The sequence below is a fragment of the Corythoichthys intestinalis genome, chromosome 10, assembly GCF_030265065.1.
Source record: "Corythoichthys intestinalis isolate RoL2023-P3 chromosome 10, ASM3026506v1, whole genome shotgun sequence".
Taxonomy (NCBI): domain Eukaryota; kingdom Metazoa; phylum Chordata; class Actinopteri; order Syngnathiformes; family Syngnathidae; genus Corythoichthys; species Corythoichthys intestinalis.
This window is the reverse complement of record NC_080404.1, coordinates 13,695,705-13,713,559: the sequence shown is the minus strand read 5'-3', so window position 1 is coordinate 13,713,559 and position 17,855 is coordinate 13,695,705. Positions and strand designations below refer to the sequence as shown.

General features: G+C 39.1%; 1 protein-coding gene across 29 annotated transcripts in view; it reads right to left on the bottom strand.

Moving 5' to 3' along the window:
• Positions 1–17,855, bottom strand: part of LOC130922805 (neurexin-1a-like) — a 492,025-nt gene that overhangs the window by 223,813 nt on the left and 250,357 nt on the right. For all 29 annotated transcript variants that reach the window (XM_057847885.1, XM_057847886.1, XM_057847902.1 and 26 more), the window contains one exon: positions 15,525–15,644. In XM_057847885.1, coding sequence (XP_057703868.1) covers positions 15,525–15,644 — 120 coding nt within the window. The remainder of the gene's footprint in view (positions 1–15,524; positions 15,645–17,855) is intronic.

Genomic DNA, 17,855 nt, shown 5'->3' with positions numbered 1-17,855 from the left:
AGAAACAAGTCCATGTCAGAAAGCCATCAAATTTAACTGCACCAATTCTGTCAAGAGGAGTGGTCAAAGATTCAACCAGAAGCTTGCCAGAAGCTTGTGGATGGCTACCAAAAGCGCCTAATTGAAGTGAAAATGGCCAAGGGACATGTTACCAAATATTAGCGCTGCTGTATGTATATTTTTGACCCAGCAGATTTGATCACTTTTTTTCTGTTCACCCATAATAAAGTCATAAAAGAACCAAACTTCATGAATGTTTTTTGTGACAAAGAAGTATCTGTTCCAATCACTCTATCAGAGAAAAATCAGAGTTGTAGAAATAACTGGAAACTCAAGAGAGCCATGACATTATGTTCTTCACAAGTGTATGTAAACTTTTGACCACAACTGTAAGCCTTCTGTTGTGGAGCCTCCTGTACAAAAGCTAATTCTTGTGTTCGAATGTTCGGAAGCTTACTGAATTGTGATTATTTCATTGTTGAAAATTATTCATTTGTTTGTTGTTACTCGTGTGCATAATTTTGGTGGGAGTGTAAATAACAAGAGCCTAATTTCTGTCTCCTGAACGTATTTTATTTTGTAATTCACCATGTCTTGACGATGACAGAGCCATATCCTTGTACACCTTGAAACTCAGACCACTAATCTAGTGCACGAGAGCTGCTTGACTGGACGCTGAGTTATTGTAAACCAAGATTGTTGATTGTGTTATTGTAAAGTTTGTGGCCATGTGATGTAACTGTACCATGTCTGATTGTGCGTCTTTAGCTGTATGGGGGGGACGGGAAAATGATAAGCTTATGCTTCCTCCCGTCTGCTTTGTCTTTTTTCTTCGGATCTTTCTTCCTTCGGGCAAATCATATCACATTTTGTAATTGTCAATTATTGTCAATGATACTGATGATGATGACAATAAATATTTCATTCATTCATTCATCTTCCTGTTACGCTTTTATTTTGGTGTATTTCCTGTTCCATGTGTTTTGCAATGTTTGTAACTTGAAGGCGGGCCAAAGTGAGTGACTAGCCTAGCGGCCCCTCTGGAAAAGGCAAAGCTCTTACGGTGAACCTGGTGACCTCGGTTGGTTTAATTAACTAGATAATATCAGTTTTAAAATTAGATATTAATTAATACTGTAGCGCTTGCAAAGATTGTCAGCGGAATGTGGCTTCAGTAAATTAGCACAGGAGTCTAGCTTTTTTCCCCACCAATGGAAGCGTCGCGTTGCCGTATCGAACGCACCAATAGGAGTGTCGCGCTGACACACGTCAGGGCGCTGACAGTTGTCCGAGTCGCATTGCTGTATCGAACGTACCAATAGGAGCGTCACATTGCTGTATCGATCACACCGATACTGCGGCGCTGACAGTAGTAGTGACGTTACAATATGTTTATGTTGAATTTTATTTTGTGCGCGGCATAGATTTTCTTGTGCGCAGAGTATGTTCAAGCAGTGCGCGATTGCGCATGCTTGCAGCTTAAAGAGAACATTGGTAGAAACCATCCCAGGGCCCAGACAGCCTATTCTCACGATATTGAGATACAGTGGTACCTCGACATACGATTACTTAGACATCCGATCCTTTCGACATCCGGCAAAAAATTTAACTCGTCATTTGGGACACAGGCCGGATTTTCTTGTGAGAGAAACCAACATTGGTCCCAAGAAGGTTAGCACAGGTGGTGAAAAAAAAAGAAAAAAGTGACGCTTACCATTGAAATTAAGAAGGAAATGATGAAAAAATATGAGTGTGGTGTGCATGTCAGTGAACTGGCACGGCAAAACGGCTGGAAAACATCTATGATCTGGAGGACGACTCTTATTATTGTAACATCGGCAAGGAAATCACCAGCTTGGTCAGGTTTTTAATGATCTATTTCAGAACTTGTGAAACAGAACATGGTTACTGTTCGCTAGGGGTGCAACGGTTCAGTTAGCCCACGGTTCGGTTTGAACCTCGGTTTTGGGATCACGGTTTCGGTTTGGTTTCGGTTTGCATTTTGCTTTTTTTTTTTTTAAACTGCCTTTATTTTGCTTTTAAAAAAATGAAATAAACACTTAAATGGACTTAAATGGCATGGACTTTGATTGTGTTGTTTTAGTGGGTGACTTTAACATTCATGTTGATAATCCTGAAGAAGGATGTGCTAGAGAGCTTTTAAATATTTTGGATAAATTTGGTTTATCTCAGCATGTCACAGTTCCAACACATAACAGAGGGCACATACTGGACTTAATAATATCCAAAGGTCTTAACATCTCAGAGGTCACAGTGAATGATGTTGCTCTGTCTGATCACTACTGCATTATGTTTAAAATGACCACCCCTGTCCATCCTCTGAAAAGGGAAACAGAGGTGATTAGGAAGCGTTACATAAGTGATAACACTTGTGCGTTATTCACACAGGCCTATGCCTCACCATTAATCCCTACAACAGCTTCAGTGGAAGAACTTGTAAATAGTTTCAGTTCCAGTGTGATGACTGTAATTGACACTATTGCCCCGATTAAGACAAAAACTTTGTCAAGAAAGAAGAGGTCACCCTGGAGAAATGCCATACTAGCTATAAAACAAAAGCAAGTTTGTAGACGAGCAGAACGCAGATGGCGAAAAAACAAACTCCTAGTTTTTCATGATATCTACAAAGAGAGTCTTCGCAAATACAACCAGGAACTGAAAAATGCTAGACAGTCATATTTTTCAGAGATCATTAGTAGAAACACCAACAATACTCGAACACTATTTTCTGTTGTTGACAAACTGACAAACCCACAAGCATCAATACCTCAGGAATTGGCATCTGAGGTGTCCTGTAATAATTTCGCAGCATTCTTTACACACAAAGTATTAAAGATTAGACAGACTGTGTGCAACTCTGGATTAACAATTGGTACACTAAATGCCTCCCAAAATGTCCCCCACGTCAAAAAAAAGTTTAGCCTCTTGGACTATGCCACTTTAACAGAAATTGTGTCAAAATTAAAGCCCACAACATGCTGCCTTGACATCCTTCCTTCAAACTTTTTCAAAACTGTTTTTCATTGCATAGCCCCAGACAGACTTCAGATTATAAATACTTCTCTCCAAACAGGAGAGTTTCCACAAACTTTAAAAACTGCAGTAATAAAACCTCTCCTAAAAAAACCTAATCTGGATGCTTCAACCATTAGCAATTACAGGCCAATATCAAATCTGACATTCCTGTGGAAAATTATCGAAAGGATTGTGTTCGAACAGATCCAGACTTTTATGATGCAAAACAATATTTTTAACTCATTTCAGTCTGGATTTCGGCCACAACACAGCACCGAGACCGTGCTTATCAAAGTCCTAAATGATATTCGTCGGAATACCGATGCAGGCAAATCATCTGTTCTGTTACTATTGGATCTCAGCGCCGCATTCGACACGGTTGATCACAACATACTACTCAGCAGATTGGAACAGTGGGTAGGGCTCACTGACACTATTCTTCAGTGGTTCACATCCTATTTACATGACAGGGATTTCTTTGTGTCAATCGGAAACTATCAGTCAGAACGAACCAAATTCACATGTGCAGTCCCTCAAGGGTCAATTCTTGGACCACTCTTATTTAACATCTATATGCTTCCGTTAGCTCAGATAATGGAACAGTATGACATCTCCTATCACGCCTATGCAGATGACACACAACTGTACATTTCTGTGTCCCCACATGATTATAGTCCCTTAGTCTCCCTGAGTAAATGCATTCATCAAATCAATGAATGGATGTGCCAGAATTTTCTCCAGTTAAATGTGGAGAAAACAGAGGTGATCATTTTTGGGCCAAAAAAGGAAAGGTCAAAGATAAGTAGGCAACTTAGCACAATATCACTTATAGCTACAAATCAAGTCAGAAACCTTGGCGTAATTATTGATTCAGACCTAAAATTTGATAGCCATCTAAAGTCCGTCACTAAATCCGCTTATTACCACTAAAAAATATAACCAGAATTAAGGGGCTTCTGACTCAACAAGACATGGAAAAACTTATGCATGCATTCATTTTCAGCAGATTGGACTATTGCAACGGTATATTTAGAGGTCTTGATAAAAAATCAGTCAGGAAGCTGCAGCTAGTACAGAATGCTGCAGCCAGAGTCCTCACAAAAACAAGGAAGCTGGACCACATTACACCGGTTTTGAAATCGCTACACTGGCTTCCAGTGAGTCAAAGGATAGACTATAAAATACTACTGCTCGTCTACAAAACACTTAATGGCCTTGGACCAAAATACATGCTTGACTTGTTAGATTCCTATGAGACATCTAGACCCCTAAGGTCGTCTGGAACCGGTCTTCTGCATGTTCCAAGAACAAGAACAAAGCAGGGTGAGGCAACATTTAGTTATTATGCTCCTCACCTCTGGAGCAAGTTACCTGAACGTCTGAAGTATCTCAAACTGTTAGCTCTTTTAAATCAGGGCTAAAAATGCTTTTGTTTAGCACTGCATATCCATAACTGGCTATATATTTCAATCTACCTGCTTTCTATTCCTCTTGTGCTTATCTCCATTGCTGATTTCAATTATTATTAGTAGTAGTAGTTTTTGTTTTATTTTTATTTCTGTTTTATTTTTATTTATGTATTTTTATTCTATTTGTGATTAAATGCGATCTTTTGTCTTGGTTTTTACGTTGTATTGATTTAAATGTGATTTTTATGATCTTCATGTGATGTAAAGCACTTTGAATTGCCTTGTGTTGAATTGTGCTATATAAATAAATTTGCCTTGCCTTGCCTTGCCTTAAAATGTAAACATTTTCGACTGTTAAAATGCCTCTTAGCTCTTTGGCTAGTGTAGTGACTGACTACTGAAATACACACACAGTAATAAAAAAGGTTACTTGCCAAAGTGGTGATACCTTTCATGTATTTTGTTTTTCATAAAAAAAATAAAAAATAAAAAAAAATTTAAAAAAAAAAAAAAAAAAAGAAACATAGTAACCTTTGCTATGTTTGGAGGTCATTTAATGTTGTGAATCAACCATTAAAGTTGATAAAATTGCTCCCGTTTTTGCACTAGTTCCCTTGTCTACTTTCGACATGTGAAAATTTTAAAACTGTTTCATCCTTTAAAGATAGACTCAAGTCAAGATTTTGCCGATTTAGGAGTATTTTAGATAACAAGTTGCTTAGGTTCGCTCGTAAGGTTTACTACAACAGAGCCTTCCTGAGAAGTTTACTGCTCTAAAATGGCGGCTGTTTACTAACGCTACCGAGTGTCATTTCGCATGTAGTTCCATATGCATGAGACATCTAGGCGTAGATTGTATGTTGTCGGCTAAGTCAGGTAATATAGACCCTACCCACCGACGTCACAAAATCACGTGATCGCTGTATTGTTCCGCCCCCTTGTCCGTCATTTTGTGTCTGTATTATCAATGGTCTCAATTGATCGAGCAATTTATAATGCATTTCATGGAAGACCCGGTGCTTTCGGATGCCATAAACTCACTTGATGCGTTGCATAAAAGGCGTTATGTGGAAAAGCTTCAGTTTATCCATTCGCCAGATCCATATTTGATGCCTAAATCGATGTTTTTCAACCCGCTGTCTCCGCCGTATTTGCCTGACATCTGCTAGCTACCCTGATATGTACAACTATCTTGTCCACACAAAATCAGCCTATCCTCACGAAAGTTTGAAAAACTTTAAGAGCTTGGAGGCTTATAAATACTTCGTTGCTGGTTGGGTGAAACAGGTCCTCATCCACGAAAATTCGGCAGGAATCTATCTTGTACTTGGAAAGGTGAGTTACGAAATTTTCAATTCAAAATCTTTTGTTCTTGCTAACATCCACTGTCAAGTCTAATGTATTTCATGTCATTTGTCAATGGAGCTAGGGCGTTTAATGTTTATATGGTTTAGCGATAGCACTCTCACTACATACATACGTGTATGTTGTCGGCGATTAGCCTAGCAATGATCTCAATTGTGGTTGTCAGCCCAAAACCCTCTAAATATATATTAAATACATCTTACCAGATATAAAATGACTACTACATAATCTGTGGTAATCGTTTGGAGCCCAGTTTTCTCGTCGAATTGCAGCAGCCCATCTTGCTCTCTCCTCTCCGGGTCTCTCGGAATCCGGTAGAACTTCAAGTCTCTCCGTCTATCTTCTCTGTTATTGCAACCGACCGCCACACACGCCTTCACCATTTTGATTATTAATGTTAACGAGCAGAAAAACACGCCGGAAATAGGAGGAATGTACATAGCCGTAACAGGCAAACACGATGTGTTGACGGACAATTGGGCGGCACCAGTCAGGAGGGCGGAGTTGTGACGTCACGTGGGTAGGGTCTATTGGAGCCACCTAGCCTAGCATCGCGTTTGCTACAGCGTCTCAACAAACACTCTTCCCTCTCCGAGTCTCTGACTTTTCTCGCGTCATTCAAGCAACGCATTGTCTCGTTGCAGAAACGGTGACCGAATCCGAACGGATTAAAAAAAAAAAAAAAAAATGTAATGCACGAAAAACGTGCAGATTTTGAACGTAATGTACGGCGTACACATTCAAAAATGAGTGCTCACTTGTACAAATTACGACGAGACCGTACAATTTGACAGCTATGAATTATAGTGGACTGTCACAGTTAGGTAGTAGCACTCTGTAGCACGGGACGTCCAACTTCCAACTATCAGTGGTCAGGGCGAAACTATGTACTTTAGCGAAATCCTCTTCGATGGCTTTGCGTGCCATTTCATAAATGTCGGGGATTACGTTGTTGGAGAAATATGTCCGCGAGGGAACAACGTAATGCGGGTCAAGCGTTGCAAATAAATAAAAGCCCGCCCGCCGTGTGTTTTCACTGGTGTCATCTTCGGGGTTGTCCTACCCTGAGAAAGTGATATCTGTGGGTGATGCTGGCTGAGGTGCCGGAGTCATGTTATAAAAGTGTTGCCATTAGCAAGGGGAACAAGCGCTGAGCAATGCTTGCAATTTTTTTTTCTATATTTTCTCTCCCTCCGCATTGTAATCCACGGGGAAACCAAAATGTTGCCACACGGCAGATTTGAAAGAACCCGGTGCTTCCTCAAAATTCTGTCTCTCCACTCCTCTGCTCGCCATAGCTATTTGATTTCTTTCTTGTTCCCATTTCACTTCGCTCGTAAGCGAGAGAGGGCATTACTCGTCTTCTATTACACAGGTGCTTGACAGCGATCCGACATTTACTTGCAGGGCGGGAATTTCTACACAGCGGTGCTTCACGTCACACACAGGCACACAGAGCTCGATCAATTCATTCCATAAGCGTTCGGAATACATTTATTGCAAAACCGAAAAGGCGCGGTTCATAAAGGCGTATTGAACCAAACGGTTCGGCTTTGAACCGCAAACCGTTGCACCGCTACTGTCCGCCGTAGCCAACGCCAACAACAGCAGAGCATGAAAAGAGAAAGTAAAAGCTTCTAACTCTAACGCACCTCTCCCACTCTCGCATCAGTCACACGGTGTGTTCAGGAACATCGTGCAATACACAAACGCCTCATGAAACCCGATTCGTTACATTATTATTAATATTATTACAGTATATTATTCCAATTTGTATTTATAATTCATTTGTTTTGTTATGTGTAATTGCTATTTGAAATTGTACCTGCAGTATTTATTAAAGGGTACCATGGATAGAAAGACATGTATGTTCTTAATAAATAAATGTTAGTACGAGTTATAATAATTTGGTATTCAAACCTGTCTTAATGTTTTTGTTTTGAAAAAAATTGTAAAATTTTAAATAAAAAAATAAACAAGTAGCTCGCCATTGTTGTTGACGTCACAGGGCGGTGACGTCACATGACCACGCTGCCATACAGTGTCACTGTTTAACTATGTAAGGTAATGATTTAAATACACCACAAGGTGTCAATGGCGAGTTTTAAATTAATAAGAGATCAAGCCAATGAGCGTATTTTGTCCCTCGACTGATGCCATAGTTTCCCGTTTAGTGCGGGTCCATTGTGATTTACATTCATTTGAGTGTTGTCTTCACAACAAACAAGACTCCTGATAATGGCTCCCAGCATCATAGTTTGTATATTGTGACTAAATATTGCCATCCAATGTATTTGTTGAGCTAAACGAATTGCTAAAATATTTAAATAGAGTTTGACCAAAGTCTGAGTAAGTTTTATGTGTGTTTTGAATATCTATTTTGATTGGGAATTTTTGAATGCTTGTTTTCTTTGCATTGTTGTTTAACTGTGTCAGAATAAGACCTCGTGAATACAGATTGAAGCACTTTTCTTTTTGTGGACGTTATTTTTTGAGGGATATGAATATTATTTCTGTTGTATTTTCACTATATTACACTTATGTTTGTTGTGAAGGAGTTGCCGAAGCTTTTGCACATAGACGGCGCAGTGCGAACTACAAATCTGAACGCCTGTGTTAACTCTCCTTTCTCTCTGCCTCGCATCCCACTGTGGATTAAAGGAAAACTACGGCGTCAGTTAAGGGACAAAACACACTCACTGGTTTGATCCCTAATTAATTTAAAACTCACCACTGACACCTTGTGGCATATTTAAATCACTACCTTACATAATTAAAGACTGACACATTTTTTATTTTTATTTGTTTTAATGAGCGACACGTGGAATTCCGGCAGCGTGGCCACGTGACGTCACCGCCCTGCGACGTCAACAACAATGGCGACCTACTAGTCAAAATAATTTTACAAATTTTATTGAAACAAAAACATTTTTATTTTTTAATATCAAATTATTATAACTCGTACAATGATTTATCTTTTAAGAACTACATGTCTTTCTATCCGTGGTTCCCCTTAACGATTTAGCGTATGGTTTTGGGCTGTGGAACAAATTAATCAAATTATAATGTATGCTTATGGGAAAAATCCCGTTCGATATACGACCAATTTGACTTAAACACCAGGTCCTGGAACAAATTAAGTTTGTATGTCGAGGTACCACTGTACTTGTGATTGACTGGGTCAGACACATTAGAAATCAAGGCAGTAAATCTTGTCTGTGCCCCCAGGGAAAATGGAGATATACGACACTACCTCTATTGTTGGTACAATATTGACATGGCACTAATAGCTTCGAATGGAAAGAAAGGGTGAATGAGCAACCAAGCGAGGCAAAAGTTGCGTGAAGCTCAGGCCGACTCAACTCAGTCGCCTTTTCTTGACCCACTTAAGCTCAATAGCAAATACCATTCTGTTTGTCTTTAAATATTACCTTCAGATGCTTGACCATTGCAGGCAAATTCCCTGAGGGGGTCTAGACAGGATATGATCCAGCTCTCAGGCATACCAATATTGCACGCATGCACATACACACGCTGGCTTCGGTTCATCTGGGGTTTCCAAGTACAGGATGTATAATAATATTTTTTGTGTACTGCATGAACATTAAAATCAAAGTTTTACACTCAAGGAACCAAATAATGGCCCAGATTAGCACAATTATAACAATTTTAGCTTCAAACTTTTTTTGCAAACAACTGCACACAGTGAATTGCAAAACACTATATACACTTAAAGATGATACACTTGGATACATATGACTTCACATCCTAAATACACATCTTGAAGGACTGAGTTTTATACGAACAGAGTGAAATGTGTTTTCATATCGGAAGAAAACTTTGTATGTTTAACGCAGTGTATAATTTTTTACACACGTCACATTTTGAGAAGGAACTGAGATGTTGTGCAAGTTGTGTTTGTGGCTGTGCTAATTGTGTGCAATTTTTTGAGGAAAAAAAGGGTCTTCTATTAAAAATTATGCTCACAAAATTGAGGGGAAAGAAAATAAAGAAACAAACCATTCATTGTAAAACCAGACCTTCACCACATTGTTCTCTGGCTGATCACCTGATGTCTTTTTGTTTCTATTAGTGGTTCAATGTTCAATTTCAAACCACCTATATAAACAATACAGTGGTAGAAAAAGTATATGAACCTTTTAGAATTTGTCACATTTCTGCTTAAAATCAGCATGATGTGATAACACACTTGGTAATAATTGTCTTGATGAGAAGCACTGTCGGTCAAAAGAGTTGTCTGAAGACCTGCAATCACGGATGGTTGATCTGTATAAGCCTGGGAAAGGATACAAAACCATCTCTAAAGGTCTGGATGTTCATCATTCGAAGTCAGAGAAGTTATCTACAGATAGCACTGTTGTTTCTCTCCCAAGAAGTGGCCGTCCACCAAAGATGCCGCCAAGAGTTCAGCGCAAAATACTCAGAGAGGTAAAAAAGAACTCTAGCGTCTCTGCTAAAGACTTACAGAAATCACTGGCACAGTCCAATATCTCTGTGCACATATCAACTATATATAAAACTATCACCAAGAATGGTGTTCATGGGAGAACTCCACAGAGGAAACCACTGCTGTCTAAAAAAAACATTCTTGCTCTTTTAATGTTTGCAAAAAGGCACTTGGACACTCCACAGAAATTTTGGCAAAATATTTTTGTGGACTGATGAAACCAAAGTTAAATTGTTTGGGAGTAACACACAACGTCAGCTGTGGAGGAAATATGCAACAGCTCATCAACATCAACACCTCATCCCCACCGTGAAGCTTGGTTTAGGGAGCATCATGATTTGGGGCTGTTTTGCTTCCTCAGGGCCTAGACAACTTGCAATCATTAATGCAAGAATGAATTCAAAAGTTTATCAGGATGCTTTGCAGGAAAACCTGAAGTCGTCTGTCAGACAGTTGAAGCTAAAAAGAGGATGGATTCTGCAACAAGACAATGATCCAAAACACAGTAAATCAACTTCAGAATGGTTTCAGAAGGACAAAATACACGTTCTGGAGTGGCCAAGTCAAAGCCCAGACTTGAACCCCATTGAGATGCTGTGACATCACCTAAAGACAACAATTCATGCAAGACATACCAGGAATCTGGCTGAACTACAGCAGTTTTGTAGAGAAGAATGGGCCAATATTAGTCCTGATCGATGTGCCAGACTTATCTGCAGCTACAGGAAGCATCTGGTTGAAGTTATTGCTGCCAAAGGGAGGGCCACAAAATATTAAATGCAATGGTTCACTTACTTACTTTCCCCCTTCTGTCATTCTTTGCATACTATCCTCATTAAAATATGAAAATCTATAAATGTTTGGGTGATTTTAGTTAAAGCAGATAGTTTTTTTTTTAATCTGTGTGATTTTGACAAAGATAAGATCACATTTGATGGTGATTTTATGCAGAAATGTGAGAAATTCCCAAAAATTTAGATACTTTTTCCATACCACTGTGAATATAGAAACTAATGTCACAGCGTCATGCTTCAAGATATTGCATGTATCTGATATAACGTAATTATTTTTGTGTTTGTATTTCACAAACCAAAGGTTTACTGATCCCTCAGACCAATTGCATTTAATTATTTTCCCCATTTCTCCAAAATGCTGATACATGATCTAGCTGCTACAAATATCCACAAAATCAGGGTGTGTACTAGAACTCACATCACAGAGTGGCTGTAAATGTTAATAGGTTGTTGTAAATACATGCTGCCATCTTGGAGCTATACCGGTGGCATAATTAATCGCACAGCTTGAGAATGCTTATTATGTGTTGTAGGTACAACACTAGGTATGATATAAAATAGAGGCAGGAGGCAAGGTACTAAAGCTACGTTTTGGATAATTCAATAAACTCTGCATGTCACTTGATTTCGCGGAACTTATTGCAGTGTTCGAAATTACCTGCTCTTTCGAACAAAAGTACAAAAACCCCTAAACCTTCCCCATAGTGCTTTCTAATTTTTCTTCTCTCACCTCCATCCCATTACCTAGACATACATACATCAACACAGATAAAACTTGAGCTTCATTTCTCACACAGATTTTCTGAGTATTCTGGGCAGAAAGAAGCTGACTTGCATCTTTATTTCACTGACTGCAAGTTTGTCACAGTTCTAGGAAAATGTTTCTAGTCTTTGTACTGGATATTGCATCCCCAGGGCCGTAATATTGCGCTGGGCTATTGTTTCATTACGTCTGCAGGAACAATGTGTCTGGCTACAGTAACAAGGCTCAGCAGGCACGGTCTTTTAGTCCAATTGTAATATATTCTTACATTTCCTGGCAGTCAGTCAGCTCCCTTTGGCGTAAATGGCTTTAAAGGATGTATAAATCTATATATAACTAAAAAGAAAAGCAAACGAACAAACAAACAAAAAAACTTTACAATTTATTGCTCATTTCCATCCAAATGTGAAGTCAAAAAGGAGAGTAAGGAAAGCATCATATAGCAAAGTACTTAATTATTGCAAATGACTTCCTGTCTTCCAAGTGGTATAAATCCACATCTCACCACAATGCAAAGTTTTTCTCTTTGAAATGATGTTCAGAACATTGCCTATTCATGCTTAAGGAGTTCAAATGAGGATAGAATTGGAAGCCTTCAAATATATTTTGTCATACAGTAGAACCTTTTGCGAAAGGTGGATATTACCTAAATAAACAGTTCTTTAAACTAAACGTGGAAACGTGGAAAGCATAATCATATTTCCTTCTTCTTCCATTTTCTACACCAACATATTTCAGCTGACTTTAGACCAAGGTTTAAAATCTCCAGCCAAACAAACATTCATACTCAGGCTGCTACAACAGTCGGCTCCCTTTGTCGTAAATGGCTTTAAAGGATGTATAAATTTATATATAACTAAAAAGCAAAGCAAACGAAAAAAATAAATAAATAAAAAAAAAAAAAAAACCTTTACAATTTCTTGCTCATTTCCATCCAAATGTGAAGTCAAAAAGGGAGAGTAAAGAAAGCATCATATAGCAAAGTACTTAATTATTGCAAATGACTTCCTGTCTTCCAAGTGGTATGAATCCACATCTCACCACAATGCAAAGTTCCTCTCTTTTGAAATGATGTTCTGAACATTGCCTATTCATGCTTAAGGAGTTCAAATGAGGATAGAATTGGAAGCCTTCAAATATATTTTGTCATACCGTACAACCTTTTGCGATAGGTGGACATTACCTAAACTAAACGTGGAAACGTGGAAAGCATGATAATAATTCCCTATTGTTCCATTTTCTATACCACATTTCAGCTGACTTTAGACCAAGGTTTAAATATCTCCAGCCAAACAAACATTCACACTCAGGCTGCTACAACTAATCGATTGATTGATTACAATCGATTAATACATTAGTTGCCAACAAATTTGAAAATCAATTTTTGCAGCTATGACCAGTCCCGTTTGGCTTCTTGTTTGCGTGCATTGTGAGGCTGGGCGCGCATGCCAGTGATTGGAGCAAGAGCGAGCGAGTTCAACACGACTCTCAGGTTGCTGAATCAAGAATATTACCAAGGGCAGAGAGTTAGATTGTTTTTGTGTTGTCAGATCCAGTGTGCCTCCGTCAGAGGTGAGTAAATGAAGCAAAGTGTATTGTTTGTTTTGTTTGTTGATGAGATGTTATATATATATATATATATATATATATATATATATATATATATATATATATATATATATATATATATATATATATATATATATATATATATATATATATATATATATATATATATATATATATATATATATATCATACACATATATATATAATTATAAATAATATAACAATAATAAATAAATACACTTTTTTAATTTGATTGAACAGGACTTTTGTCTGATTTGTATACGTAGAAATTGTTTTTCATGCTTTATACTAGAACCTTTATTTAAAACTTTAACAAGTATTACAGTATATACCATATTTTTCAGACTATAAGTCACAGTTTTTTTTTTCGTAGTTTGGCAGAGAGTGCGTCTTATACTCTGGAGCGACTTATGTGTGATTATTTACGGTCGGGTCTGGCCGACTTCTCTCTCGCTAACTTTTTTAAAATAAATAAATATTCGTATATTTATACTAAATCGATGTATGGATGTTAAATAAAATAAATAATTTGGATCAAACAGAGAAGGCGCTGTGCATGCCTGTGCACATGAAAGCAGTGGCTCTCTTTTCAATTGTCCCCTCCCAGCACCCTACGGCGCCCTCCGCGAGCATCCTGGTATTTCCTTTTCGATATGGAGCAGCTATAGGAGTGAAAAACAAACTAAAGACAGGGGAACTGAAAAGCAAACAACTGCGGTAGGAGTGGGATATGGAAAGGATTCAAATTGATTGTTGAAGGTGCTGTACGGAAACCTGTGTCAGCTTCGCTGAATGTAAACAAATGTGGCACTTTGGTCTCATACGAGAAATATATTTAACAAACTTTTCCACTTTTATTTCATTATCTAAATGGATTTATAATGATCATAAAAATATGTAGACTATTTAAACATGGAAAAAACTTGCATTTTTTTCTCTGCCAACTCGAGGAGATTAAAATAAATGTCAAATCCACTATCCGCTTGTTAAAACAGACACACAATTATAAAAGATGTTTATTGAATATCCATCTTACAGTCTTAACTGGGAGAATTCGTTACAAAAGACAGGCTTTAATTTGTTATCATTACGCATATATGCACCTCATCGTCACAAACGTGATCACACAAAACGCAACCACGCATCGCATCCCCGCATTTCCTCCTTCTCCTGAGTCCTCACGAATAAAACATTTTTTTTGTTTGTTTTTTTTTTTGTTCGGGCTCGTGCCTACAAATAAAACATAAAATTTCCGTTTTTTTTTTTCGGGCCCGGCAAGCAAATCAAGTTAATTGATCGGGCTCGAGCCGCGTCGGGCTTTAATACCCGTGGGCCAGTCGGGTCGGGCTGGATTTTTTAGGCCCGATCTAACTTCTGGCTTCATGTAATGTAAGCATACCGTACACCTATTCAGCCTGTTGTTCTCTATTGTATTTGAAATTGCCTTTTAAAATGACATATCTGTTCTTGGTGCTGGATTCTATCCAATAGATTTTCCCCAAAAAATGCGTCTTATACTCCGGTGCGACTTATATATGTTTTTTTTTTTTTTTCTTTTCATTGTGTATGTTTTGGCAGGTGCGACATATAGTCCAAAAAATACGGAACTTAAAACAATACAGTTTTAGACTACAGTTAAGTCAGGAAGCTATAATAAATTCATTATTTTTAAAGGATATTGTCATCCATTTTGTCTTCATTGTTACTTACATAATGCCTGGAACAACTTCAAGTTAAATTGTGAATGTAATTGAAAAAAGTGACATTTATCTGATTAATCGTTTAACTAATCGTCCGATTAATCGATTATAAAAATAATCGTTAGTTGCAGCCCTAATTCACACACACAGTCACAACTAACGACAATTTCGACTTTTCAGAGACAACATAAAGGCTTAAGGCATACCATGTTTTGACAACATACATAAACATTCATATTTTGTATTATGCCACCGGTAGTTAATCCCTTTAAAGTAAAGCAACAGTAAAAGCGAAATGATATTTTTGTAAACATCTGAGTTTGACAAAAAGACGACAAAAACACAACAAAACAAAACAAAAAATACAGGGACCGCATTTAATGATTTATGGAATCCTACCGTCGTTACACAGTGGTCCACCAAAGGTTGTCATGCTGCAGTCACAGCTAAAGCCCTCCCACTGCTGAAGACACACACCCTGGTTGGCACATGAGTCTTCCTGGCAAGTGGTGCTGGGGCCTGAGTATAAGGAGAGGTACAACACAGTGAGCCAACAAACATACCCATACTTTTCAATTGTCACCAAAATAACTATCCTCCTATAAAAGAGTCACATGCGAAAAATGACATTTTGTATATTCCAAAATTGTCCGCTGCATGGGAGAACATTTTAAAAGTATAAAGCAGATACAAACCTCACACTTTATAATTATATATTTACAGCTAACATATACATTGGGGAGCAAAATACTTTGCACCCCTTGTGATTTTGCCAGTTCACCCACTTGGAAAATTGGTAGATGTCTGAAAATTCAATCATAGATGCGTTTCCACTTATAGAGATGTATTCTTAAAAAAATACGGAACTCACATTGTATTATATTTTAATAATTTATTTTAAATTTACTGGGGTTCATCAGTATTTGTACCCTTGAGAAAAGCGTGCTAATATTTAGTGCAGAAGCCTTTGTTTGCGATTACAGAGGTCAAACGCTTTCTTTGGTTCTTTACCAGGTTTTCACATATGGAAACAGGGATTTTGGCCCGTTCCTCCACACAAATCTTCTCTATTTCTGTCAGGTTTCAGGGCTGTTGTTGAGAACCACGATGTTTCAGCTCCATCCAAAAATTTTCTATTGGTTTGAGATCTGGACAGACTGACTAGGCCACTCCAGAACCTTGATATGCTTTTTATGCAGCTACTGCTTGGTCAACTTGGCTGTGTGCTTCGGATCATTGTCGTGTTGGTCTCATGGTCTCTACTTTGCTCTCATCTGAACACATGATTTTCTCGCATGACCCCTCTGCATCATTCAGATGGTCCCTGGCAATCTTCATTCGGGCCTTCACATGTACTGGCTTCAACAGGGGAACCTTCTGAGCAATGCATGATTTTAAACCATTGCACCTTACTGTTCTACTTACAGAAGCCTTGAAACTGTACATCCAGTTCTCTTCTGCCGTGAAGTTCTAGGCTGAGCTTTACTTTCCTCATCATGAGTGATGCCCCACGAAGAGAGTTTTTACATAGAGCCCCAATCCGAGGTAGATTATCAATCATGTTTAGCCTTTTGCATTTTCTAACAATTGCTGCAACTGCTGATTTATTCTCATCAAGCTACTTTCCAATTGTCCCATAGCCTTTCCAGTTTTGTGAAGCTCAACATTTTTTTCTGTGGTGTCTTTCGAAAATGTAACCCAGCCACAAATAAAGGGTTAATTAAATTTAAATTTAAATAAAAAATGACAAAAAAAAATGATATTCAATTAAATAATCCTTCTCTTTCAACATTATCAAATTAAACTGCAAACTGGGAAAAAATACATCCATCCATCCATCCATTATCTTCCGCTTCGTCCGAGGTCGGGTTGCGGGGGCAGCAGCTTTAGCAGGGAAGCCAAGACTTCCCTCTCCCCAGCCACTTCAGCCAGCTCCTCCGGCGGGATTCCAAGGCGTTCCCAGGCCAGCCGAGCGACATAGTCTCTCCAGCGTGTCCTGGGTCGACCCCGGGGCCTCCTGCCGGTGGGACATGCCCGGAACACCTCTCCAGGGAGGCGTCCAGGAGGCATCCGAACCAGATGCCCGAGCCACCTCAACTGGCTCCTCTCAACGCGGAGGAGTAGCGGCTCGACACCAAGCCCCTCCCGGATGACCGAGCTTCTCACCCTATCTCTAAGGGAGAGCCCGGACACCCTGCGGAGGAAACTCATTTCGGCCGCTTGTATCCGGGATCTTGTTCTTTCGGTCACGACCCACAGCTCGTGACCATAGGTTAGGGTAGGAACGTAGATCGACCGCTAAATCGAGAGCTTCGCCTTTTGGCTCAGCTCCTTCTTCACCACAACGAACCGGTGCAGAGTCCGCATCACTGCAGACGCTGCACCGATCCACCTGTCAATCTCCCGCTCCCTCCTACCCTCACTCGTGAACAAGACCCCAAGATACTTGAACTCCTCCACTTGGGGCAGGATCTCATCCCCGACCCGGAGAGGGCACTCCACTCTTTTCCGGCTGAGGACCATGGTCTCGGATTTGGAGGTGCTGATCTTCATCCCAACCGCTTCACACTTGGCCGCGAACCGCCCCAGTGAGAGTTGGAGGTCACGGCTTGATGAAGCCAACAGCACCACATCATCTGCAAAAAGCAGAGATGCAATGCTGAGGCCACCAAACCGGACACCCTCAACGCTTCGGCTGCGCCTAGAAATTCTGTCCATAAAAATTATGAA